This window comes from Anomaloglossus baeobatrachus, chromosome 9, assembly GCF_048569485.1.
Source record: "Anomaloglossus baeobatrachus isolate aAnoBae1 chromosome 9, aAnoBae1.hap1, whole genome shotgun sequence".
In the NCBI taxonomy this organism is placed as follows: Eukaryota; Metazoa; Chordata; class Amphibia; order Anura; family Aromobatidae; genus Anomaloglossus; species Anomaloglossus baeobatrachus.
In genome coordinates this window covers 228,414,589-228,441,893 of record NC_134361.1, presented here as the reverse complement: position 1 = coordinate 228,441,893, position 27,305 = coordinate 228,414,589, and the positions used below count along the sequence as shown (strand labels likewise).

At 46.1% G+C, this 27,305-nt stretch overlaps 1 protein-coding gene across 18 annotated transcripts in view; it reads right to left on the bottom strand.

Annotated features, from left to right (window-relative positions):
- DNM1 (dynamin 1) overlaps positions 1-27,305 on the bottom strand; it is a 207,900-nt gene that overhangs the window by 27,274 nt on the left and 153,321 nt on the right. For 10 of the 18 annotated variants that reach the window (XR_012725326.1, XM_075324701.1, XM_075324702.1 and 7 more), the window contains 6 exons: positions 26,817-26,930; positions 12,467-12,576; positions 10,341-10,452; positions 8,460-8,630; positions 3,006-3,247; positions 2,701-2,919 (listed from right to left, as the gene is read on the bottom strand). Coding sequence is in view for 17 of the 18 variants with exons in the window: in XM_075324701.1 (XP_075180816.1) it covers positions 2,701-2,919; positions 3,006-3,247; positions 8,460-8,630; positions 10,341-10,452; positions 12,467-12,576; positions 26,817-26,930 (968 nt within the window). In the remaining variant the exon portion in view is untranslated. The remainder of the gene's footprint in view (positions 1-2,700; positions 2,920-3,005; positions 3,248-8,459; positions 8,631-10,340; positions 10,453-12,466; positions 12,577-26,816; positions 26,931-27,305) is intronic. The other 8 variants (XM_075324718.1, XM_075324717.1, XM_075324713.1 and 5 more) reach the window with 1 other exon arrangement.

Genomic DNA, 27,305 nt, shown 5'->3' with positions numbered 1-27,305 from the left:
CAGTGTGGTAGGATGCACTATGCAGTAGCATGCTGTCCGCCATGATGATGACCGGTGAATGTAGAGATCTTGGAATGTGCACACAAAATACTCCCTGATCTTTAGGCTCGGGCAAGGCAATGACATCAGTTGCCCATCGTCTGAGCGTGACATCTCATCCTGGCCTTGCCAATCACGTCAGTAAGCCAGTCCGGTGCAACAATGGACCAAGGCAAGCTAAATACACACTACCCGGGTCCATAATATTACATTTATATGACACTACTGTATATTCAGGTAGTGAGATTGCACCCGGCCATGTCTTCTAGGTCATCACTGCACGCAGATACTCAATAGTCACCATTGGAAGAGCACTTGATGGGCTTCACGTGCGAAAGATCGCCATGTGGTCAAATTCAGGCCAATATTCAAAGGTTACTAATCAACCCAACACTAAGTAACCTAACCTGAGTGACATCACCACTGATCGCGCGGCTCACTCAGTCTCTGTCAGAAGTCCACAGCGGGCAGCCATGTTCTACGGCACTCGCAGTGCTTCAGATGTAGCAGACCTGGGATCGTCGTTGGACCTCATGTGGATTATGTTGGACCTTCAGGGGTGTTTTTGGGGTTAATAAAGTGGTGAAAGAGGGTGTTTTTTGTCTTTTATTTCAAGTAAAGGGTTTTTCTGTGTTTGTGTTTATTTAGTTTCACTTACAGATTAGTAATGGGGGGGTCTCATAGACGCCTACCATTACTAATCTAGGGTTTAGTGGTAGCTGTGAGCTGTGATTAATCCCTTATTACGCCGATTGCCACCGCACCAGGACAATCAGGAAAAGCCAGGTAAAGTGATGGGATTGTCGTATCTAATAGTGTGACAATTCAAGGCGGCTACAGGCTGCTATTTTTAGACTGAGGGGGCTCCCAATAACTATGGGTCTCCCCAACCAAAGAATACCAGCCCGCAGCTGTCGGGTTTTATTATGGCTGTGTATCAAAATTGGGGCAACCGCATGCTGTTTTTTTAAAAATTAGTTCCTCTTATTTTTATACACAGTCAATAGAAGCGCACAGCTGGGGGCTGCAGCCTGCAGCCGTATGATTTATCTATGCTGGGTATCACAATATGGGGGGACGCTATGGCAAATATTTTATTTATTTATCTCTTTTTATACCATGACAGATGCACACAGCATCTGCGATTGGAAGCATTCACACTGCCACTCAGGGTGGGGGCGCCTCTGAATGCAACCAATCACAGATGCCGTGGGTGGAGGAAGCAGTGCATATGCATGAAGGCTAATGAGAGGCCCCGGAAGTGAATGAACGGCCTGGAAGCAGTTACAACTGTGCCGGAGCCTCGGCACGTATAGCGGGCTTGATCCTATCCCCCTATCCCTTCTACCACCGTATTTAATTGCCGGATTTTGGTCCTCATAGACTTATATGAGGAATGGTGTCTGGCCCGACATCTAGGATCAAATTCCAGTCTGTAATCAATTTTTTTATTCCAGTTAGGTCCGCTGGTCCCGGCTATCTGCGAGTCCGCCCATCACTAGCTACTACCTCAGAACAGTACCAATACTGTCCCAGCAAGTATGCTTACAGTAATGTCTCAACTTCTATATTCCAGACCTAAACGTAATATATCTGGACAATGAGGAATAAATCTAAAAGGTCCCCATACCAATTATATGGCTTTAGCCAATCGTTTGGCCGACAGCCATCTTGGCTATCTTTTCTGTGAGAGGACCACTGTTGGACTTCTGTAGTGGCGGCTTCTCTCGGGAGTCTGAAACCGGACATGTCAGATCTTTATCTTTCTCGACAATTATCTGTCCGGGACCCCCTACACATTCGACTGTAGGTCGAACCTTTCCATATTGTCGGGTGCGGCCAATATTAGTCTAATGAGTATGGATCCATTTGGCTGTAGGGGTCATCCCTCAACTAGAAGAAGCTCTCGAAAACTTTTAATATATGATATTGTCACTTGAGACTTCTAGACCAGGGGTCCACAACCTATGGCAAGTGTGCCAAAGCTGGCACATGCGTCCAGTTGGCTACAAAGCATTTTCGTCATTGTCACGATTCCTCTGTGCAGAGCATCTTGCACACTAGGAGATGCTCTGCTGTGTTTCCTGAGCACTGAGCTAGCAGGTTGATTGACAGTGCAGGATTCCATGCTGGTTCTGGGAGGTGATGATTGCTCAGGTGTTCCACCTTCCTGGCAATTGCTCTGCTTCTTTAGTGAGCATGCTCTCCCAGAACATCGCCAGTCACACTTTCTGGTTCTGTAGTTGTGCTGTTGGCCTGTGTTTCTGCATGTGTTCTGATCTTTGTTTCCTGACCTTGGACCACTGTTTGACTCCTCTCTGCCCGCCCCCTGTTCCTGTTGTGACCTCCTGGCTTTTGACCTCGGACCATTACCTGACCACGTCTCAGTTTTCTCCCTGAATCCATTACTCGCCTTCCCGGAATTCTGACTCTCGGATTGTGACCTGACTACGCCTCTGTGTACTCCTTGTGTCCACACGTGTCCTCCTGTTACCAGACTTTAAAGTGATTATTATCAGGCAGATACTTAAATGCTGGATAATTAGTGCACCTTTGAATATTTAATTAAAGCCCGAATAATACAATTTTGTCATAGTCTCTAGCTGGATACTAAGCCCATTGTGCCTTTACGAATAATATTGTCAGATTGTACAAGCTTACCTAGGAACACCAGGAGGGGCACGGTTAGGCCTAGAGGGAATTTGGGGAGGTGGACCAAAAGGATCAGGGGATGCCCCAGGCCTGGACGGAACTGGTGGAGCACTCCCAAGAGTGGTGCCAGGTGGCGGTGGACCTGGCGCTGGTCCTCGTGACCCGGGTCTGGCTGGAGGTACGGCAGGTGCTCTTCTTTGCGGGGTCGGGCTCGATGTAGGAGATCTGCTATATAGTAAACAGTTAATGATCATATAAAGTAACGTGAAGAGCATCCCTATATTACACATCACCCAAGCATTGATACCACTTACCTGCGCCCGGTGGCTACATTTTGCACCTGTAGCCACGAGTCATCCACGGGCGGAGGCATGGGGGTGCTTATAGTCGTTGTGTTGATGTCGCCGATAATATTTAAGGCTTCTTTCAGGGCGTGGTACATGCGCAACATCTCATCCCTGTGTTGTGCCTGCTCTAGCGACTCCTCCATCAGCGTGTTCTGATCCCCACAGGAGTACAGGTTGGCGAGGAGCTCCGAGTGGATGAAGTCTTTAGTCTGGAGATCAGAGATCACAGTGTGAGACCAGTACAATCTGATTCTGGCTATCGCTGGCCTAAAGCGGTCCCAGATCCATCCTGATGAAGGTAGAAAAGGCTCAGGCCGTTACTGGCTTCTTACACCAACTTCTATACTAAAGCTCGGCTTCATTACTGATCAGCGGACCCAGACTGTAAAAGTCCAGATCCGTGCGGTTTCAAAAGGTGCCCGGGTGCCGGAACCGGGTGTCTGATCTTCGGTTGTCACACTGCTCCTGCGGCCTCCCTGGGCCGCTCATTACTGCTCATACATATGCACTGCTTTCCCCACCCACCGGCCGGCCTGGCCTATGTGACTGGCTGCAGTCAGACGTGCCCCCAGCCTGTGTAACAGCGTCTGCCTGCAACCAATCACAGGCGCTGTCTGCAGGTCAGAATCATAGTTCATGCAGCAGGAGGCTCAGGATGAGCAGAGGAGTTACACATCATTGGTTGCAGTCAGACGTGCCCCCAGCCTGTGTAACAGCGTCTGCCTGCAACCAATGACAAGTGCTGTCTGCAGGTCAGAATCATGGTTCATGAAGCAGGAGGTTCAGGATGAGCAGAGGAGGACACATCATTGGTTGCAGTCAGACGTGCCCCCAGCCTGTGTAACAGCATCTGCCTGCAACCAATGACAAGTGCTGTCTGCAGGTCAGAATCATGGTTCATGAAGCAGGTGGTTCAGGATGAGCAGAGGAGGACACATCATCGCAGGCGCAGCTCACACTGAGCCTCTTGCTGCATGCAGCAGAAGGAGCAGGATGAGCAGAGGACGACACATCATTGGTTGCAGTCAGACGTGCCCCCAGCCTGTGTAACAGCGTCTGCCTGCAACCAATGACAGGCACTGTCTGCGGGTCAGAATCTTAAGCAGACGAAGAGACATCACGCTCATCCTGAGTCTCCTGCTGCATGAAGCATCGCAGGCGCAGCTCACACTGAGCCTCTTGCTGCATGCAGCAGAAGGAGCAGGATGAGCAGAGGACGACACATCATTGGTTGCAGTCAGACGTGCCCCCAGCCTGTGTAACAGCGTCTGCCTGCAACCAATGACAGGCACTGTCTGCGGGTCAGAATCTTAAGCAGACGAAGAGACATCACGCTCATCCTGAGTCTCCTGCTGCATGAAGCAAGAGGCTCAGGATGAGCAGAAGAGGAGACATCGTGCTTAGCCTGAGCCTCCTGCTGCATGAAGCAGTTAGCCTCAGGATGAGCAGAAGAGGAGACATCGTGCTTAGCCTGAGCCTCCTGCTGCATGAAGCAGGAGCCTCAGGATGAGCAGCAGAGGAGACATCGTGCTTAGCCTGAGCCTCCTGCTGCATGAAGCAGGTGGCTCAGGATGAGCAGAAGAGGCGACATCATGCTTATCCTGAGCCTCCTGCTGCATGAAGCAGAGCCTCAGGATGAACAGAAGAGGAGACATCGTGCTTAGCCTGAGCCTCCTGCTGCATGAAGCAGTTAGCCTCAGGATGAGCAGAAGAGGAGACATCGTGCTTAGCCTGAGCCTCCTGCTGCATGAAGCAGGAGCCTCAGGATGAGCAGCAGAGGAGACATCGTGCTTAGCCTGAGCCTCCTGCTGCATGAAGCAGGTGGCTCAGGATGAGCAGAAGAGGCGACATCGTGCTTATCCTGAGCCTCCTGCTGCATGAAGCAGGAGCCTCAGGATGAGCAGAAGAGGAGACATCATGCTTATCCTGAGCCTCCTGCTGCATGAAGCAGGAGCCTCAGGATGAGCAGCAGAGGAGACATCGTGCTTAGCCTGAGCCTCCTGCTGCATGAAGCAGGTGGCTCAGGATGAGCAGAAGAGGCGACATCATGCTTATCCTGAGCCTCCTGCTGCATGAAGCAGGAGCCTCAGGATGAGCAGAAGAGGAGACATCGTGCTTATCCTGAGCCTCCTGCTGCATGAAGCAGGAGCCTCAGGATGAGCAGAAGAGGAGACATCGTGCTTAGCCTGAGCCTCCTGCTGCATGAAGCAGGTGGCTCAGGATGAGCAGAAGAGGCGACATCGTGCTTATCCTGAGCCTCCTGCTGCATGAAGCAGGAGGCTCAGAATGAGCAGAGGAGGACACAACATGGCGGGCGCAGCTCACCCTGAGCCTCCTGTTGCATGCAGCCAGCAGAAGGCTCAGGATGAGCAGAGGAGAACACATCATTGCAGGTGCAGACATCTGCTCATACCTCCCCTCCCCCCACTCTGGTGGTCTTACCCCCAGACCCCCGCTTCTATTATAAAAAACTCCATGCCCACAGTATGTTTATTCTAAACTGGGCTTCATTTTGAACACCCCCCATCACGTGACAAATTATGTCATACCTGGAAGGAGCCCGTACATTCTAGCATCTACCTTTATTTTTAGTGCACGATCTAGACGCACGCAGCTCCGGAAGTGAGTACGCGACCTGGAAGTACACTGCGCGCGCTCCTATCCACCTATCCCTTCCACCAACATTCTGGTTCCCATAGACTTATATGGGTACCGGGTTCCATATCGGAACTGGATTAGGACCCGCCGGTCCCGGTTTTCTGCGAGTCCGCCCATCTCTTCTGCTGTGTAAAAGCACAAGCCCACAACTCCATTACTGACCAGGTTGGTGCAAAGAAAGCTGAATTTATCGCGGCCAGGACGGGTGTAAATGATTTTGTTAGAAACTACGTGGAAGTAAATCATCAATCATGTACTGTACCTGAGGGGGATCTTCCTAAAACCCCTGTATACATTCCCATATAATTTTACTGATTGATCATTTGCTTCCAAAATGTAAGTTAAACAACTTTCCAAATCATTAAATATTTTCCACCATTGTGCTACTGTGCAAAGTCTATAAGTGTTTAGCAAATATTACAAAATCAGTCAATGCTCCTGTTCCCGACAAGCTCTCAATGCTCTCCACCTCCTGTCCTCAATGTTAGGGATAGAAACAGAAAGGGGGTTATATACAGATATTCACAGCCTGAAGTGGGGAGAAAGTATCTACAGTCTCTGGGAGGGCAGAGAAATCAGGCTACAGATAAGAAGTAAATCATATGCAGAGCAGGATAGAAGCTGTGCTGTTATATGAACTAATCAAGATACAGCCTATATTACTGGGAGAAACACTCTTACAAGAAAAAATTCTATAACGCATTAACATATCAAAACCAGAGGCGTAATGATCGCAGTCGCAGCAATTGCAACTGTGACCAGGCCCGGGTGTACAGGGGGCCCGCCGGCCCTAGCGCCTGTTTCAGCTGAATATACATTCAAGGGTGAGTATCCAGCTGAAATACATCACAGCACAGAGACCTATCGGGTCCCTGCACTGCGATGTGCCGGCCACCTATTAATGCTATGAATATTCACTGCTCGCAATGTCCATAATCCAGGGCATGGGGAGCAGAAACTATGCCGACAGTTGGCAGCTGACTGTGCTGTAAATGAGCACGCCGTGAATAACAATGACGTTGCGGCATGCCATCATCAGAGGAGGACACCGGGGGAGTTGGGAGTATAATTGCTTATTTTGTTTACTGTGTGCGGCGCCCGGGGGTATAATATGTACCAGGATGTGGTCAGGATGGGGACATAAAACCGTCTGAGGCCATTATGGCGACATGTATGCCAGGCTGGGGCCATTATGGGGACATGTATACAAGAATGGGTCCATTGTGGGGATATATACACCAGGATAGGGCCATTATTGAGACATGACTACCAGGATGGGGCAATTATGGGGACATATATACCAAGATGGGGCCAATATGGGGACATATAAACCAGGATAGGGGCCATGATGGGGACATATATATCAGGATGGGGCCATGTACCAGGATGTGGCCAGTATGGGGATATAAAACCGTCTGAGGCCATTATTGCGACATGTATGCCAGGCTGGGGCCATTATGGGGACATGTATACAAGAATGGGTCCATTATGGGGATATATACACCAGGATAGGGCCATTATTGAGACATGACTACCAGGATGGGGCAGTTATGGGGACATATATACCAGGATGGGGCCATTATGGGGACATATATACCAGGATAGGGGCCATGATGGGGACATATATATCAGGATGGGGACATGTACCAGGATGGGGCCAGAATGTGAACATATACCAGGATATCACTACCAGGATGAGGCGATTATGGGGACATATATACCAGGATAAGGGCCATGATGAGGACATGATGGGGACATGTCAGGATGGGGACATGTACCAGCATGAGGCCAGTATGGGGATATAAAACCGGCTGGGGCCATTATGGCGACATGTATGCCAGGACGTGGCCATTATGGGGACATGTATACAAGAATGGGTCCATTATGAGGACGTATACACCAGGATAGGGCCATTATTGAGACATGACTACCAGGATGGGGCAATTATGGGGACATATATACCGGGATGGGGCCATTATGGGGACATATATACCAGGATAGGGGCCATGATGAGGACATATAGATCAGGATGGGGACATGTACCAGCATGAGGCCAGTATGGGGATATAAAACCGGCTGGGGCCATTATGGCGACATGTATGCCAGGACGTGGCCATTATGGGGACATGTATACAAGAATGGGTCCATTATGGGGACATATACACCAGGATAGGGCCATTATTGAAACATGACTACCAGGATGGGGCAATTATGAGGACATATATACCAAGATGGGGCCATTATGGGGACATATAAACCAGGATAGGGGCCATGATGGGGACATATATATCAGGATGGGGCCAGAATGTGAACATATACCAGGATATGACTACCAGGATATAGCTATGATGGGGTCACGCACCAGGATGTGGTCATGATGGGGACATATACCAAGATGAGGACATGATGGAGACACATATAGCAGGATGAGGCCATGTATATAAGGATGGACCATGGTGGGGACATATATACCAGGATATAGCCGTGATAAGGTCATACACCCGAATGGAGGACATATTTACCAGGAAGTGGCCCACGATGGGGGATGTTAGTACAGGATAGGGGTCAGTACTACATAATCAAGAGGGAGGGGATTCAACTTGTATGTCTTTATAGGATTTAGAACACTACAACGGCCCAACATGTGGGGGGGACAAGGCTCAAACTTTGCACCAAGGCCCATTGGACACTGCTCAAAACCATTTTTCCTCCATGTCCATCAAAGAAGTGGTCTTTTGGTCGGATTTCTACTCAGACACTTACATTATTAATCATGAGATGCATAATAGTCTTGGGCATGAGGTCCCGGATGGTCTTGTTGACGATGCCCATGTAGGAATCCACCAGGTTACGGATGGTCTCCACCTGCCTCTCCAGTTGAGGATCCATTGAATGCATGAAGCTGTCGGAGCCATTCTCCTCGGACTCACTAGACTGCAGGACAACAGAGGCGAAAAAGTAGACAGAAGATTTAGGATGGGAACGGCAGACCCTTCCACAATGGCGTCCATGGCATAGTTTGCTACCGACACTGAACCGAAAGAGCCCGGGACTCCGTATGTAACCAAAACTGGGGTTTGATCATTATACGGGACGCCTTGTCATTGGTTATTTTTACATGATTTCTAAAAATTGGGCAAAACTTTGATGTCGTAATAGAAGAACGAAGACCCTGAAGGGCAACCTAGGCTGGACCGGTTCAATGTCTTATGTCAAGGCATGCAAAATAAAAAGAATGTTAATGAAGAAAATTCAGGAGAATGCCAGAACCAGGAAAGAGAGAAAAAAAAGGAGGGAAAGACCCCAAATTAAATGTTCTGACCAGACTTGGAAACAGACGGAACTGAGGATAAAAATGATGAGGACGGCCAGGGAAGAATCGTAGCCCCCCCCTGAAAACTCCGTCTCGAGCCGCGGGGCCCTTTTTTTTTTTCATGGAAGGAAAAGAAAAGGAAAGTGAGGTTGTTAAAGAAGCAGGAGAGAAAGTCTCATGACTCCCCCGGAAGCCGACAGCACAACTTACTTTATCCTTGTCCTTTGAAGTCAGATTGAGCCACAACAGAATAGAATAAAACACACAAAAAAGGGGGACAAAATAGAAAAAAAACACCAGAGTTAGTGGTTTAAGGAGGGATCCTGGGGCCTCAGATTTATCAAAACAGGATATGATCAAATTGAGGGGAGAACTAAAAGTCCGTAAAACCACCGAGACTTCCGAAAAGAGAGGACAGGCTGGAAATCAAGGGCGCTTTTTTGAGGAATTGTCAAAAATAGACGGGGCAACCCGTGTGGCCAAGACGTAAAGGGGGCCAACTTCCACCTCCACAGACACAAAGAGGGTCTCAAATACTGTTCTGGCAGAAGAACCCTCTTCTTTCTGTGTCCCGCCCCTGAGGAGCGTTTTATCAAAAAGTTCTCAAACTAGGTAAGAAAGTAACCTATGAAGGGTCTTCGATGGTCATCTTGGACCTCCAAAGGACAATTTGGCCAGTGGTATAAGACTTCCACCTCCACAGACACAAAGAGGGTCTCAAATACTGTTCTGGCAGAAGAACCCTCTTCTTTCTGTGTCCCGCCCCTGAGGAGCGTTTTATCAAAAAGTTCTCAAACTAGGTAAGAAAGTAACTTATGAAGGGTCTTAGATGGTCATCTTGGACCTCCAAAGGACAATTTGGCCAGTAAGAGGGCCAATTTCCACCTCCACAGACACAAAGAGGGTCTCAAATACTGTTCTGGCAGAAGAACCCTCTTCTTTCTGTGTCCCGCCCCTGAGGAGCATGTTATCAAAAAGTTCTCAAACTAGGTAAGAAAGTAACTTATGAAGGGTCTTAGATGGTCATCTTGGACCTCCAAAGGACAATTTGGCCAGTAAGAGGGCCAACTTCCACCTCCACAGACACAAAGAGGGTCTCAAATACTGTTCTGGCAGAAGAACCCTCTTCTTTCTGTGTCCCGCCCCTGAGGAGCATGTTATCAAAACGTTCTCAAACTAAGAAAGTAACTTATGAAGGGTCTTAGATGGTCATCTTGGACCTCCAAAGGACAATTGGCCAGTGGTATAAGACTTCCACACACTGGACGATATGAAAACAATCAATATGGTACATCACAATCTACGATCATGTGTGATATCTTTGAACGTACCCCAACTCTTTCTGGGTAAACACCGGCACGTAGGAATGAGGCCTTCCAGCTGTCCACCTCCTCTTGGGTCTCGCACGCCAACTCCAGTTGACGGTAATCCTTGTAAACGTTCCTTTAAGGACCATAGAAATGAAAATATAATGAATTTTTAGAATGAACCGTAAATCACACATCACATATCCAGTTTTCCCTTAGTTGGTGATTTCAAGGCTAGCTCACATTTTGGACATGGAATGGGTTAGAAGGAAATTCAAAAGAAGACCCTCTGTCACAATGTGACTGTAGGATAACGAGGGACAGGGGGCTTCTGTACTGTCCCTCATGCTAACCTCCAGATTACCCCTGATGGTGGAGATGCTGGAGTCCCTTGCCTTACTATTCTCCTGTCCAGAACTAAACTCTTGCCCCCAAGGAAGAAAGAGGCGGATAATGAGGGATAGGGGGCTCCTATACTGTCCCTCATGATAGGGGACTGTAGGCTATCCCTGACCTCCAGATTACCCCTGATGGTGGAGATGCTGGAGTCCCATGCCTTAATATTCTCTTGTCCAGAACTAAATTGTTTACCCCTAAGGAAGAAAGGGGTGGATAATGAGGGATAGGGGGCTCCTATACTGTCCCTCACGCTAGGGGACTGTAGGCTATCCCTAACCTCCAGATTACCCCTGATAGTGGAGATGCCGGAGTCCCTTGCCTTACTATTCTCCTGTCCAGAACTAAACTGTTGTCCCCAAGGAATAAAGGGAAGGATAACAAGGGACAGGGGACTCCTATACTGTCCCTCACGCAAGGGGACCCTAGGCTATCCCTGACTTCCAGATCACCCCTGATGGTGGAGATGCCAGAGTCTCTTGCCTTACTATTCTCCTGTCCAGAACTAGAATTAAACTGTTGCCCCCAAAGAATAAAGGGCAGGATAACGAGTAACAGGGTGCTCCTATACTGTCCCTCATTCAAGGGGACCCTAGGCTATCCCTGACATCCTGATAACCCTAGATGGTGGAGATGGTGGAGTCCTGTTCCTTACTATTTTCTTTTTAAAGAACTAAACTGTTGCCCCAAAGGAATAAAGGGAAGGATAACAAGGCACAGGGGGCTCCTATACTGTTCCTCACGCAAGAGGACCCTAGGCTATCCTTGACCTCCAGATTATCCTTGATGGTGGAGATTCCGGAGTCCCATGTCTTACTATTCTCCTGTCCAGAACTAAACTGTCCACCCCAGGGAAGAAAGGACCAAAAGTGTGATGGCAACACAGATAAAGACAGCCAGGAAAAAAAAAGGAAACTCAGACACACTGCAAACTCACAGGAACAAACAGTAAGAATCAAAGGAGAAAAACAAGAACAGGAAGACAGCAACCAATGGACAACAAGGGTTAACACCAAAACCACTCACAGCAATGAAGGACTACAACCATCCATGAGTCTGGATTACAACACCTCACCAGACCAGTATAGAGAAGATATAGCTGGCATTAATGGAATAGTCCAGCTAGCAAATATAGAAGGGGAGCAAATGTGACTGGCTCCCCAACACCATGTGATCAAAGGAGACTAACAAGCAGCCCAGCAGAGATTAACTATTGCTATCCTGGGTATGAATTACAAGTCTACAGGTCGATAGTAAGAATCAAAGGAGAAAAGCAAGAGCAGGAAGGCAGCAATAAAAGGATAACAAGTGTTAACACCACAACCGCTCACAGCAATGAACGATAAGCGATATTTGTAAGAACTTCCCTGTGACACCCTCTTAGACTGACTATTCCCTCTTTTCCGAACCATTCTTTTGAAACAACAGGGTTATGGACATATTCCCTAAGGATGTGGAGGCTAGCATGGGTAAATACCAACATGGGGAACATGTTGGGATAGTTTTAGGAGATGGTAAACAAGACAGTCGCTCAAAGCCCCTGAAAGGAGAACTCTAGAAGCAAAATAAACCACTCAGTATTATTCAGCAGTGTATGGTGGTATTATTTTGTAACTGTAGTATTATATGGGAACTATATGGCGGTATTATGTGGTATGGTTGAAATACTGTACTTTTTTGGTCCTATATTACATAGACCTGACAAAATCCTCAAAGAGTAATGCTAAGTTTAGCTTTTTAGCATCTCGGCTTACCTTTGCTCGGTGTTGAACAGGGCGAAGATATGTTTGCTGGACATAAATCCCTTTTCGATATCCCTCAGTTTTAGGTTATCCAATGGAAGCATATACTTCTTCTCTTTCTCCTGTAGTTGGAGGAAATTAATGTGCTATCATCATGGACACAACTGATATACGGTATTATTACATGTCCGGTTATGGAAATCCATTGTGGCCATTGTAATATAGAAGATTTTCATATACCGTCATATGTACACAGCTCCCATGCAGAACTATGTGTCTCTGTGTGTTCATAAATTTTGGTAACTTGAAGCTCGTGGCCCAAATGCACAATCTCCAATAAGGCTCCTGGATATTGGTCTTCTCATATGGGCCAAAGAGACCTTTTGGTCCCCCCGAGGCTCGAGGACAGAGGTCCCCAACCTTTCTTTCCTTAAGAGCCACATTCAGGTCTGAGAGAGGGTCACGAGCCACATCCAGCTTCTGCCCCTCTCACAGTAGTGACACTTAGAGCCCCCATTACTGATATGATGCCAGCCAAAGCGTGTCCACATAAGACACACCGAGGCAGAATGCCAAGGTCCAGGGGTTCCTAACTTACCCCCATTCAGATCTGTTCTTCTATGTGGGGCTACTAAAAAAATTCATCCTCTGGAGACCTGCTCTTCATAGCTGTTTGCTGACTTGATGCTCATGCACCAAGCTAGAAGACAGCCGTGCGAGCTCCACAACACAGGACTGCGAGCCCCACAAAACAGGCCTGAGAACCCCACAACACAGGACTGCGAGCCCCACAACACAGGCCTGTGAACCCCACAACACAGGCCTGCGAGCCCCACAAAACAGGCCTGACAGCCCCACAGCACAGGCCTGCGTGCCCCAAAACACAGGCCTGCGAGCCCCACAACACAGGCCTGAGAACCCCACAACACAGGACTGCGAGCCCCACAACACAGGTCTGCGAGCCCCACAACACAGGCCTGAGAACCCCACAACACTGGACTGCGAGCCCCACAACACAGGTCTGCGAGCCCCACAACACAGGACTGCGAGCCCCACAACACAGGTCTGCAAGCCCCACAACACAGGCCTGAGAACCCCACAACACAGGACTGCGAGCCCCACAACACAGGCCTGCGAACCCCACAACACAGGCCTGCGAGCCCCACAAAACAGGCCTGCGAGCCCCACAACACGGGCCTGCGAGCCCCACAACACAGGTCTGCGAGCCCCACAATACATGCCTGCGAGCCCCACAACACAGGCCTGCGAGCCCCACAACACAAGTCTACGAGCCCCACAACACAGGCCTGAGAGCCCCACAACACAGGCCTGCAATCCCCACAACACAGGCCTGCGAGCCCCACAACACAGGCCTGCAAGCCCCACAACACAGGCCTGAGAGCCCTACAACACAGGCCTGAGAGCCCCACAACACAGGCCTGCGAACCCCACAACACAGGCCTGCGAGCCCCACAACACAGGCCTGCGAGCCCCACAACAAAGGCCTGCGAACCCCACAACACAGGCCTGCGAGCCCCACAACACAGGCCTGCGAGCCCCACAACACAGGCCTGCGAGCCCCACAACACAGGCCTGCGAGGTACACATCACTGGTCTGCGAGCCCCACAAACACAGGCCTGCGAGCCCCACAACACAGGCCTGCGAGCCCCACAACACAGGCCTGCCTGTCCCAAATGTTTATGGCGTATCTACAGCTCTTGTTCTCCTACCTACTGAGAAATTGGAGACCACTGACCCTTGTTTAGCGATCTAAGACCCCCACAAACCTGACATTTATAGATAAAATAATTTCCTAGAAATAGAAGAAAACATGGCTGCTTTCTTCCAGAAACAGCGCCACACCCGCCTTGTGGTTGCAGCTGGTATAAAAAAAGTCATAGTCCAAGAAAGGGTTACTGCCCAAGAACGAAATATGAGCGCAGGAGACACATGGAAAACTCACGGGACAAACCTAGCCCGGCGAATGTTTCCAATTACTGCTCATGGCAAACCTCCAGCAGATGTGGAGCCGCCCCTTTAAGTGGTGACTTGGGGATATATTGCTTAATGACATGGGCCCCCACGTATAATGCGGGCAGATCGGATATTATCACCCCCACCCTCAGGTCCGGACACTAACCCATAAACTGGCAAAAAAAGTGTCTCCATATCACGCTTAAATAAAAACCCCAATATACATGACGTAACTCCAGGAAACATGAATAAGGGTGCGGAGTCTGAAAATAAGCAAATTATGCTGGGAGGAAATTCCAGAAAAGGGGAAAAAGAAAACGAAATGGTTCATCTGTAAGTAATTCTGGGGAAGGGATAGACAAGAAGACGGAAACGTGGAGTCAGCGATTTATGCACTGAGCTGGAAGCGGTCAGAAAAATCATAAAAACAATAAATGCAGGAAAAATACAATAAATAATAATATAGTACTACAGGAAAGGAAAAATAATCAAAAACATCAATACAAACATACATTACATTACTGATCCTGAGTTACCTCCTGTATTATACTCCAGAGCTGCACTCACTATTCTGCTGGTGCAGTCACTGTATACATACATTACATTACTGATCCTGAGTTACCTCCTGTATTATACTCCAGAGCTGTACTCACTATTCTGCTGGTGCAGTCACTGTGTACATACATTACTGATCCTGAGTTACCTCCTGTATTATACTCCAGAGCGGCACTCACTGTTCTGCTGGTGCAGTCACTGTGTACATACATTACATTACTGATCCTGAGTTACCTCCTGTATTATACTCCAGAGCTGTACTCACTATTCTGCTGGTGCAGTCACTGTGTACATACATTACATTACTGATCCTGAGTTACCTCCTGTATTATACTCCAGAGCTGCACTCACTATTCTGCTGGTGCAGTCACTGTGTACATGCATTATACTACTGATCCTGAGTTACCTACTGTATTATACTCCAGAGCTGCACTCACTATTCTGCTGGTGGAGTCACTGTGTACATACATTACTGATCCTGAGTTACCTACTGTATTATACTCCAGAGCTGAACTCACTATTCTGCTGGTGCAGTCACTGTGTACATACATTACATTACTGATCCTGAGTTACCTCCTGTATTATACTCCGGAGCTGCACTCACTATTCTGCTGGTGCAGTCACTGTGTACATACATTACATTACTAATCCTGAGTTACCTCCTGTATTATACTCCAGAGCTGCACTCACTATTCTGCTGGTGCAGTCACTGTGTACATACATTACTGATCCTGAGTTACCTCCTGTATTATACTCCAGAGCTGCACTCACTATTCTGCTGGTGCAGTCACTGTGTACATGCATTATACTACTGATCCTGAGTTACCTCCTGTATTATACTCCAGAGCTGCACTCACTATTCTGCTGGTGCAGTCACTGTGTACATACATTACATTACTGATCCTGAGTTACCTCCTGTATTATACTCCAGAGCTGTACTCACTATTCTGCTGGTGCAGTCACTGTGTACATACATTACATTACTGATCCTGAGTTACCTCCTGTATTATACTCCAGAGCTGCACTCACTATTCTGCTGGTGCAGTCACTGTGTACATACATTACTGATCCTGAGTTACCTCCTGTATTATACTCCAGAGCTGCACTCACTATTCTGCTGGTGCAGTCACTGTGTACATACATTACTGATCCTGAGTTACCTCCTGTATTATACTCCAGAGCTGCACTCACTATTCTGCTGGTGCAGTCACTGTGTATATATATTACTGATCCTGAGTTACCTCCTGTATTATACTCCAGAGCTGCACTCACTATTCTGCTGGTGCAGTCACTGTGTACATACATTACATTACTGATCCTGAGTTACCTCCTGTATTATACTCCAGAGCTGTACTCACTATTCTGCTGGTGCAGTCACTGTGTACATACATTACATTACTGATCCTGAGTTACCTCCTGTATTATACTCCAGAGCTGCACTCACTATTCTGCTGGTGCAGTCACTGTGTACATACATTACTGATCCTGAGTTACCTCCTGTATTATACTCCAGAGCTGCACTCACTATTCTGCTGGTGCAGTCACTGTGTACATACATTACTGATCCTGAGTTACCTCCTGTATTATACTCCAGAGCTGCACTCACTATTCTGCTGGTGCAGTCACTGTGTACATGCATTATACTACTGATCCTGAGTTACCTCTTGTATTATACTCCAGAGCTGCACTCACTATTCTGCTGGTGCAGTCACTGTGTACATACATTACATTACTGATCCTGAGTTACCTCCTGTATTATACTCCAGAGCTGTACTCACTATTCTGCTGGTGCAGTCACTGTGTACATACATTACATTACTGATCCTGAGTTACCTCCTGTATTATACTCCAGAGCTGCACTCACTATTCTGCTGGTGCAGTCACTGTGTACATACATTACTGATCCTGAGTTACCTCCTGTATTATACTCCAGAGCTGCACTCACTATTCTGCTGGTGCAGTCACTGTGTACATACATTACATTACTGATCCTGAGTTACCTCCTGTATTATACTCCAGAGCTGCACTCACTATTCTGCTGGTGCAGTCACTGTGTACATACATTACTGATCCTGAGTTACCTCCTGTATTATACTCCAGAGCTGCACTCACTATTCTGCTGGTGCAGTCACTGTGTACATACATTACTGATCCTGAGTTACCTCCTGTATTATACTCCAGAGCTGCACTCACTATTCTGCTGGTGCAGTCACTGTGTATATATATTACTGATCCTGAGTTACCTCCTGTATTATACTCCAGAGCTGCACTCACTATTCTGCTGGTGCAGTCACTGTGTACATACATTACATTACTGATCCTGAGTTACCTCCTGTATTATACTCCAGAGCTGCACTCACTATTCTGCTGGTGCAGTCACTGTGTACATACATTACTGATCCTGAGTTACCTCCTGTATTATACTCCAGAGCTGCACTCACTATTCTGCTGGTGCAGTCACTGTGTACATACATTACTGATCCTGAGTTACCTCCTGTATTATACTCCAGAGCTGCACTCACTATTCTGCTGGTGCAGTCACTGTGTACATGCATTATACTACTGATCCTGAGTTACCTCTTGTATTATACTCCAGAGCTGCACTCACTATTCTGCTGGTGCAGTCACTGTGTATATATATTACTGATCCTGAGTTACCTCCTGTATTATACTCCAGAGCTGCACTCACTATTCTGCTGGTGCAGTCACTGTGTACATACATTACATTACTGATCCTGAGTTACCTCCTGTATTATACTCCAGAGCTGTACTCACTATTCTGCTGGTGCAGTCACTGTGTACATACATTACATTACTGATCCTGAGTTACCTCCTGTATTATACTCCAGAGCTGCACTCACTATTCTGCTGGTGCAGTCACTGTGTACATACATTACTGATCCTGAGTTACCTCCTGTATTATACTCCAGAGCTGCACTCACTATTCTGCTGGTGCAGTCACTGTGTACATACATTACATTACTGATCCTGAGTTACCTCCTGTATTATACTCCAGAGCTGCACTCACTATTCTGCTGGTGCAGTCACTGTATACATACATTACATTACTGATCCTGAGTTACCTCCTGTATTATACTCCAGAGCTGTACTCACTATTCTGCTGGTGCAGTCACTGTGTACATACATTACTGATCCTGAGTTACCTCCTGTATTATACTCCAGAGCGGCACTCACTGTTCTGCTGGTGCAGTCACTGTGTACATACATTACATTACTGATCCTGAGTTACCTCCTGTATTATACTCCAGAGCTGTACTCACTATTCTGCTGGTGCAGTCACTGTGTACATACATTACATTACTGATCCTGAGTTACCTCCTGTATTATACTCCAGAGCTGCACTCACTATTCTGCTGGTGCAGTCACTGTGTACATGCATTATACTACTGATCCTGAGTTACCTACTGTATTATACTCCAGAGCTGCACTCACTATTCTGCTGGTGGAGTCACTGTGTACATACATTACTGATCCTGAGTTACCTACTGTATTATACTCCAGAGCTGAACTCACTATTCTGCTGGTGCAGTCACTGTGTACATACATTACATTACTGATCCTGAGTTACCTCCTGTATTATACTCCGGAGCTGCACTCACTATTCTGCTGGTGCAGTCACTGTGTACATACATTACATTACTAATCCTGAGTTACCTCCTGTATTATACTCCAGAGCTGCACTCACTATTCTGCTGGTGCAGTCACTGTGTACATACATTACTGATCCTGAGTTACCTCCTGTATTATACTCCAGAGCTGCACTCACTATTCTGCTGGTGCAGTCACTGTGTACATGCATTATACTACTGATCCTGAGTTACCTCCTGTATTATACTCCAGAGCTGCACTCACTATTCTGCTGGTGCAGTCACTGTGTACATACATTACATTACTGATCCTGAGTTACCTCCTGTATTATACTCCAGAGCTGTACTCACTATTCTGCTGGTGCAGTCACTGTGTACATACATTACATTACTGATCCTGAGTTACCTCCTGTATTATACTCCAGAGCTGCACTCACTATTCTGCTGGTGCAGTCACTGTGTACATACATTACTGATCCTGAGTTACCTCCTGTATTATACTCCAGAGCTGCACTCACTATTCTGCTGGTGCAGTCACTGTGTACATACATTACTGATCCTGAGTTACCTCCTGTATTATACTCCAGAGCTGCACTCACTATTCTGCTGGTGCAGTCACTGTGTATATATATTACTGATCCTGAGTTACCTCCTGTATTATACTCCAGAGCTGCACTCACTATTCTGCTGGTGCAGTCACTGTGTACATACATTACATTACTGATCCTGAGTTACCTCCTGTATTATACTCCAGAGCTGTACTCACTATTCTGCTGGTGCAGTCACTGTGTACATACATTACATTACTGATCCTGAGTTACCTCCTGTATTATACTCCAGAGCTGCACTCACTATTCTGCTGGTGCAGTCACTGTGTACATACATTACTGATCCTGAGTTACCTCCTGTATTATACTCCAGAGCTGCACTCACTATTCTGCTGGTGCAGTCACTGTGTACATACATTACTGATCCTGAGTTACCTCCTGTATTATACTCCAGAGCTGCACTCACTATTCTGCTGGTGCAGTCACTGTGTACATGCATTATACTACTGATCCTGAGTTACCTCTTGTATTATACTCCAGAGCTGCACTCACTATTCTGCTGGTGCAGTCACTGTGTACATACATTACATTACTGATCCTGAGTTACCTCCTGTATTATACTCCAGAGCTGTACTCACTATTCTGCTGGTGCAGTCACTGTGTACATACATTACATTACTGATCCTGAGTTACCTCCTGTATTATACTCCAGAGCTGCACTCACTATTCTGCTGGTGCAGTCACTGTGTACATACATTACTGATCCTGAGTTACCTCCTGTATTATACTCCAGAGCTGCACTCACTATTCTGCTGGTGCAGTCACTGTGTACATACATTACATTACTGATCCTGAGTTACCTCCTGTATTATACTCCAGAGCTGCACTCACTATTCTGCTGGTGCAGTCACTGTGTACATACATTACTGATCCTGAGTTACCTCCTGTATTATACTCCAGAGCTGCACTCACTATTCTGCTGGTGCAGTCACTGTGTACATACATTACTGATCCTGAGTTACCTCCTGTATTATACTCCAGAGCTGCACTCACTATTCTGCTGGTGCAGTCACTGTGTATATATATTACTGATCCTGAGTTACCTCCTGTATTATACTCCAGAGCTGCACTCACTATTCTGCTGGTGCAGTCACTGTGTACATACATTACATTACTGATCCTGAGTTACCTCCTGTATTATACTCCAGAGCTGCACTCACTATTCTGCTGGTGCAGTCACTGTGTACATACATTACTGATCCTGAGTTACCTCCTGTATTATACTCCAGAGCTGCACTCACTATTCTGCTGGTGCAGTCACTGTGTACATACATTACTGATCCTGAGTTACCTCCTGTATTATACTCCAGAGCTGCACTCACTATTCTGCTGGTGCAGTCACTGTGTACATGCATTATACTACTGATCCTGAGTTACCTCTTGTATTATACTCCAGAGCTGCACTCACTATTCTGCTGGTGCAGTCACTGTGTATATATATTACTGATCCTGAGTTACCTCCTGTATTATACTCCAGAGCTGCACTCACTATTCTGCTGGTGCAGTCACTGTGTACATACATTACATTACTGATCCTGAGTTACCTCCTGTATTATACTCCAGAGCTGTACTCACTATTCTGCTGGTGCAGTCACTGTGTACATACATTACATTACTGATCCTGAGTTACCTCCTGTATTATACTCCAGAGCTGCACTCACTATTCTGCTGGTGCAGTCACTGTGTACATACATTACTGATCCTGAGTTACCTCCTGTATTATACTCCAGAGCTGCACTCACTATTCTGCTGGTGCAGTCACTGTGTACATACATTACATTACTGATCCTGAGTTACCTCCTGTATTATACTCCAGAGCTGCACTCACTATTCTGCTGGTGCAGTCACTGTATACATACATTACATTACTGATCCTGAGTTACCTCCTGTATTATACTCCAGAGCTGTACTCACTATTCTGCTGGTGCAGTCACTGTGTACATACATTACTGATCCTGAGTTACCTCCTGTATTATACTCCAGAGCGGCACTCACTGTTCTGCTGGTGCAGTCACTGTGTACATACATTACATTACTGATCCTGAGTTACCTCCTGTATTATACTCCAGAGCTGCACTCACTATTCTGCTGGTGCAGTCACTGTGTACATACATTACTGATCCTGAGTTACCTCCTGTATTATGCTCCAGAGCTGCACTCACTATTCTGCTGGTGCAGTCACTGTGTACATATATTACTGATCCTGAGTTACCTCCTGTATTATACTCCAGAGCTGCACTCACTATTCTGCTGGTGCAGTCACTGTGTACATACATTACATTACTGATCCTGAGTTACCTCCTGTATTATACTCCAGAGCTGTACTCACTATTCTGCTGGTGCAGTCACTGTGTACATACATTACATTACTGATCCTGAGTTACCTCCTGTATTATACTCCAGAGCTGCACTCACTATTCTGCTGGTGCAGTCACTGTGTACATGCATTATACTACTGATCCTGAGTTACCTACTGTATTATACTCCAGAGCTGCACTCACTATTCTGCTGGTGGAGTCACTGTGTACATACATTACTGATCCTGAGTTACCTACTGTATTATACTCCAGAGCTGAACTCACTATTCTGCTGGTGCAGTCACTGTGTACATACATTACATTACTGATCCTGAGTTACCTCCTGTATTATACTCCGGAGCTGCACTCACTATTCTGCTGGTGCAGTCACTGTGTACATACATTACATTACTAATCCTGAGTTACCTCCTGTATTATACTCCAGAGCTGCACTCACTATTCTGCTGGTGCAGTCACTGTGTACATACATTACTGATCCTGAGTTACCTCCTGTATTATACTCCAGAGCTGCACTCACTATTCTGCTGGTGCAGTCACTGTGTACATGCATTATACTACTGATCCTGAGTTACCTCCTGTATTATACTCCAGAGCTGCACTCACTATTCTGCTGGTGCAGTCACTGTGTACATACATTACATTACTGATCCTGAGTTACCTCCTGTATTATACTCCAGAGCTGTACTCACTATTCTGCTGGTGCAGTCACTGTGTACATACATTACATTACTGATCCTGAGTTACCTCCTGTATTATACTCCAGAGCTGCACTCACTATTCTGCTGGTGCAGTCACTGTGTACATACATTACTGATCCTGAGTTACCTCCTGTATTATACTCCAGAGCTGCACTCACTATTCTGCTGGTGCAGTCACTGTGTACATACATTACTGATCCTGAGTTACCTCCTGTATTATACTCCAGAGCTGCACTCACTATTCTGCTGGTGCAGTCACTGTGTATATATATTACTGATCCTGAGTTACCTCCTGTATTATACTCCAGAGCTGCACTCACTATTCTGCTGGTGCAGTCACTGTGTACATACATTACATTACTGATCCTGAGTTACCTCCTGTATTATACTCCAGAGCTGTACTCACTATTCTGCTGGTGCAGTCACTGTGTACATACATTACATTACTGATCCTGAGTTACCTCCTGTATTATACTCCAGAGCTGCACTCACTATTCTGCTGGTGCAGTCACTGTGTACATACATTACTGATCCTGAGTTACCTCCTGTATTATACTCCAGAGCTGCACTCACTATTCTGCTGGTGCAGTCACTGTGTACATACATTACTGATCCTGAGTTACCTCCTGTATTATACTCCAGAGCTGCACTCACTATTCTGCTGGTGCAGTCACTGTGTACATGCATTATACTACTGATCCTGAGTTACCTCTTGTATTATACTCCAGAGCTGCACTCACTATTCTGCTGGTGCAGTCACTGTGTACATACATTACATTACTGATCCTGAGTTACCTCCTGTATTATACTCCAGAGCTGTACTCACTATTCTGCTGGTGCAGTCACTGTGTACATACATTACATTACTGATCCTGAGTTACCTCCTGTATTATACTCCAGAGCTGCACTCACTATTCTGCTGGTGCAGTCACTGTGTACATACATTACTGATCCTGAGTTACCTCCTGTATTATACTCCAGAGCTGCACTCACTATTCTGCTGGTGCAGTCACTGTGTACATACATTACATTACTGATCCTGAGTTACCTCCTGTATTATACTCCAGAGCTGCACTCACTATTCTGCTGGTGCAGTCACTGTGTACATACATTACTGATCCTGAGTTACCTCCTGTATTATACTCCAGAGCTGCACTCACTATTCTGCTGGTGCAGTCACTGTGTACATACATTACATTACTGATCCTGAGTTACCTCCTGTATTATACTCCAGAGCTGCACTCACTATTCTGCTGGTGCAGTCACTGTGTACATACATTACTGATCCTGAGTTACCTCCTGTATTATACTCCAGAGCTGCACTCACTATTCTGCTGGTGCAGTCACTGTGTACATACATTACTGATCCTGAGTTACCTCCTGTATTATACTCCAGAGCTGCACTCACTATTCTGCTGGTGCAGTCACTGTGTACATGCATTATACTACTGATCCTGAGTTACCTCTTGTATTATACTCCAGAGCTGCACTCACTATTCTGCTGGTGCAGTCACTGTGTATATATATTACTGATCCTGAGTTACCTCCTGTATTATACTCCAGAGCTGCACTCACTATTCTGCTGGTGCAGTCACTGTGTACATACATTACATTACTGATCCTGAGTTACCTCCTGTATTATACTCCAGAGCTGTACTCACTATTCTGCTGGTGCAGTCACTGTGTACATACATTACATTACTGATCCTGAGTTACCTCCTGTATTATACTCCAGAGCTGCACTCACTATTCTGCTGGTGCAGTCACTGTGTACATACATTACTGATCCTGAGTTACCTCCTGTATTATACTCCAGAGCTGCACTCACTATTCTGCTGGTGCAGTCACTGTGTACATACATTACATTACTGATCCTGAGTTACCTCCTGTATTATACTCCAGAGCTGCACTCACTATTCTGCTGGTGCAGTCACTGTGTACATACATTACATTACTGATCCTGAGTTACCTCCTGTATTATACTCCAGAGCTGTACTCACTATTCTGCTGGTGCAGTCACTGTGTACATACATTACTGATCCTGAGTTACCTCCTGTATTATACTCCAGAGCTGTACTCACTATTCTGCTGGTGCAGTCACTGTGTACATACAGTTAGGTCCAGAAATATTTGGACAGTGACACCAGTTTTGTTATTTTAGCTGTTTACAAAAACATGTTCAGAAATACAATTCTATATATAATATGGGCTGAAAGTGCACACTCCCAGCTGCAATATGAGAGTTTTCACATCCAAATCGGAGAAAGGGTTTAGGAATCATAGCTTTGTAATGCATAGCCTCCTCTTTTTCAAGGGACCAAAAGTAATTGGACAAGGGACTCTAAGGGCTGCAATTAACTCTGAAGGCGTCTCCCTCGTTAACCTGTAATCAATGAAGTAGTTAAAAGGTCTGGGGTTCATTACAGGTGTGTGGTTTTGCATTTGGAAGCTGTTGCTGTGACCAGACAACATGCGGTCTAAGGAACTCTCAATTGAGGTGAAGCAGAACATCCTGAGGCTGAAAAAAAAAGAATAAATCCATCAGAGAGATAGCAGACATGCTTGGAGTAGCAAAATCAACAGTCGGGTACATTCTGAGAAAAAAGGAATTGACTGGTGAGCTTGGGAACTCAAAAAGGCCTGGGTGTCCACGGATGACAACAGTGGTGGATGATCGCCGCATACTTTCTTTGGTGAAGAAGAACCCGTTCACAACATCAACTGAAGTCCAGAACACTCTCAGTGAAGTAGGTGTATCTGTCTCTAAGTCACCAGTAAAGAGAAGACTCCATGAAAGTAAATACAAAGGGTTCACATCTAGATGCAAACCATTCATCAATTCCAAAAATAGACAGGCCAGAGTTACATTTGCTGAAAAACACCCCATGAAGCCAGCTCAGTTCTGGAAAAGTATTCTATGGACAGATGAGACCAAGATCAACCTGTACCAGAATGATGGGAAGAAAAAAGTGTGGAGAAGAAAGGGAACGGCACATGATCCAAGGCACACCACACCCTCTGTATAACATGGTGGAGGCAACGTGATGGCATGGGCATGCATGGCTTTCAATGGCACTGGGTCACTTGTGTTTATTGATGACATAACAGCAGACAAGAGTAGCCGGATGAATTCTGAAGTGTACCGGGATATACTTTCAGCCCAGATTCAGCCAAATGCCGCAAAGTTGATCGGACGGCGCTTCATAGTACAGATGGACAATGACCCCAAGCATACAGCCAAAGCTACCCAGGAGTTCATGAGTGCAAAAAAGTGGAACATTCTGCAATGGCCAAGTCAATCACCAGATCTTAACCCAATTGAGCATGCATTTCACTTACTCAAATCCAGACTTAAGACGGAAAGACCCACAAACAAGCAAGACCTGAAGGCTGCGGCTGTAAAGGCCTGGCAAAGCATTAAGAAGGAGGAAACCCAGCGTTTGGTGATGTCCATGGGTTCCAGACTTAAGGCAGTGATTGCCTCCAAAGGATTCGCAACAAAATATTGAAAATAAAAATATTTTGTTTGGGTTTGGTTTATTTGTCCAATTACTTTTGACCTCCTAAAATGTGGAGTGTTTGTAAAGAAATGTGACAATTCCTACAATTTCTATCAGATATTTTTGTTCAAACCTTCAAATTAAACGTTACAATCTGCACTTGAATTCTGTTGTAGAGGTTTCATTTCAAATCCAATGTGGTGGCCTGCAGAGCCCAACTCGCCAACATTGTGTCACTGGCCAAAGATTTCTGGACCTAACTGTACATCCTCTAACATACTCCAGAGCTGCACTCACTATTCTGCTGGTGCAGTCACTGTGTACATACATTATTTATCCCGTATTATACTCCAGAGCTGCGCTCACTATTCTGCTGGTGCAGTCACTGTGTACATACATTATTTATCCTGCATTATACTCCAGAGCTGCGCTCACTATTCTGCTGGTGCAGTCACTGTGTACATACATTATTTATCCTGCATTATACTCCAGAGCTGCGCTCACTATTCTGCTGGTGCAGTCACTATGTACATACATTATTTATCCTGCATTATACTCCGGAGCTGCACTCACTATTCTGCTGGTGCAGTCACTGTGTACATACATTATTTATCCTGCATTATACTCCAGAGCTGCGCTCACTATTCTGCTGGTGCAGTCACTGTGTACATACATTATTTATCCTGCATTATACTCCAGAGCTGCGCTCACTATTCTGCTGGTGCAGTCACTGTGTACATACATTATTTATCCTGCATTATACTCCAGAGCTGCGCTCACTATTCTGCTGGTGCAGTCACTGTGTACATACATTATTTATCCTGCATTATACTCCGGAGCTGCACTCACTATTCTGCTGGTGCAGTCACTGTGTACATACATTATTTATCCTGCATTATACTCCAGAGCTGCGCTCACTATTCTGCTGGTGCAGTCACTGTGTACATACATTATTTATCCTGCATTATACTCCGGAGCTGCACTCACTATTCTGCTGGTGCAGTCACTGTGTACATACATTATTTATCCTGTATTATACTCCGGAGCTGCACTCACTATTCTGTCACTGTGTGGCATGGGAAATCTTTGAAAGTACATACCTCATCGTCCTTGTACCAGGACAGGTTCTCAGCAGTCAGCACAAACCAATACTCCTTGGAACCGCCCTTCATGATCCCAATGTTGTTGATGGTCAGCCATCCCTTCCGAATGACCTGCCGGAGAAAACATCCCATCATTGCCAGTAAGGAAAGGTGGATTAGGAAGGAATTAATGTTTACATAGATCCTTTATTCCCAAACTTCATTTATACCAATTGCTAAGTTTTGTGGTTTCGTGAGAATCACCTCCAATTTCCAAATCACTCTGCATGCAAGTAAAGCAACACAGATTTAGAGAACCACAAGGAATAAAGAAACGACAGAATATGTAGAAACGATTGGGTAACTTGGCGTTGGATGTACATGTTAAGGCCACCATATGGCCAATGGAAGTTAGTGAGTTCCTTTGAATTTTCTTAAAGGAGACCTTTCAGGATTATTTCACTACCAAAACTAATAGTATAACTGTATAGGTCTTAAAACCATGAT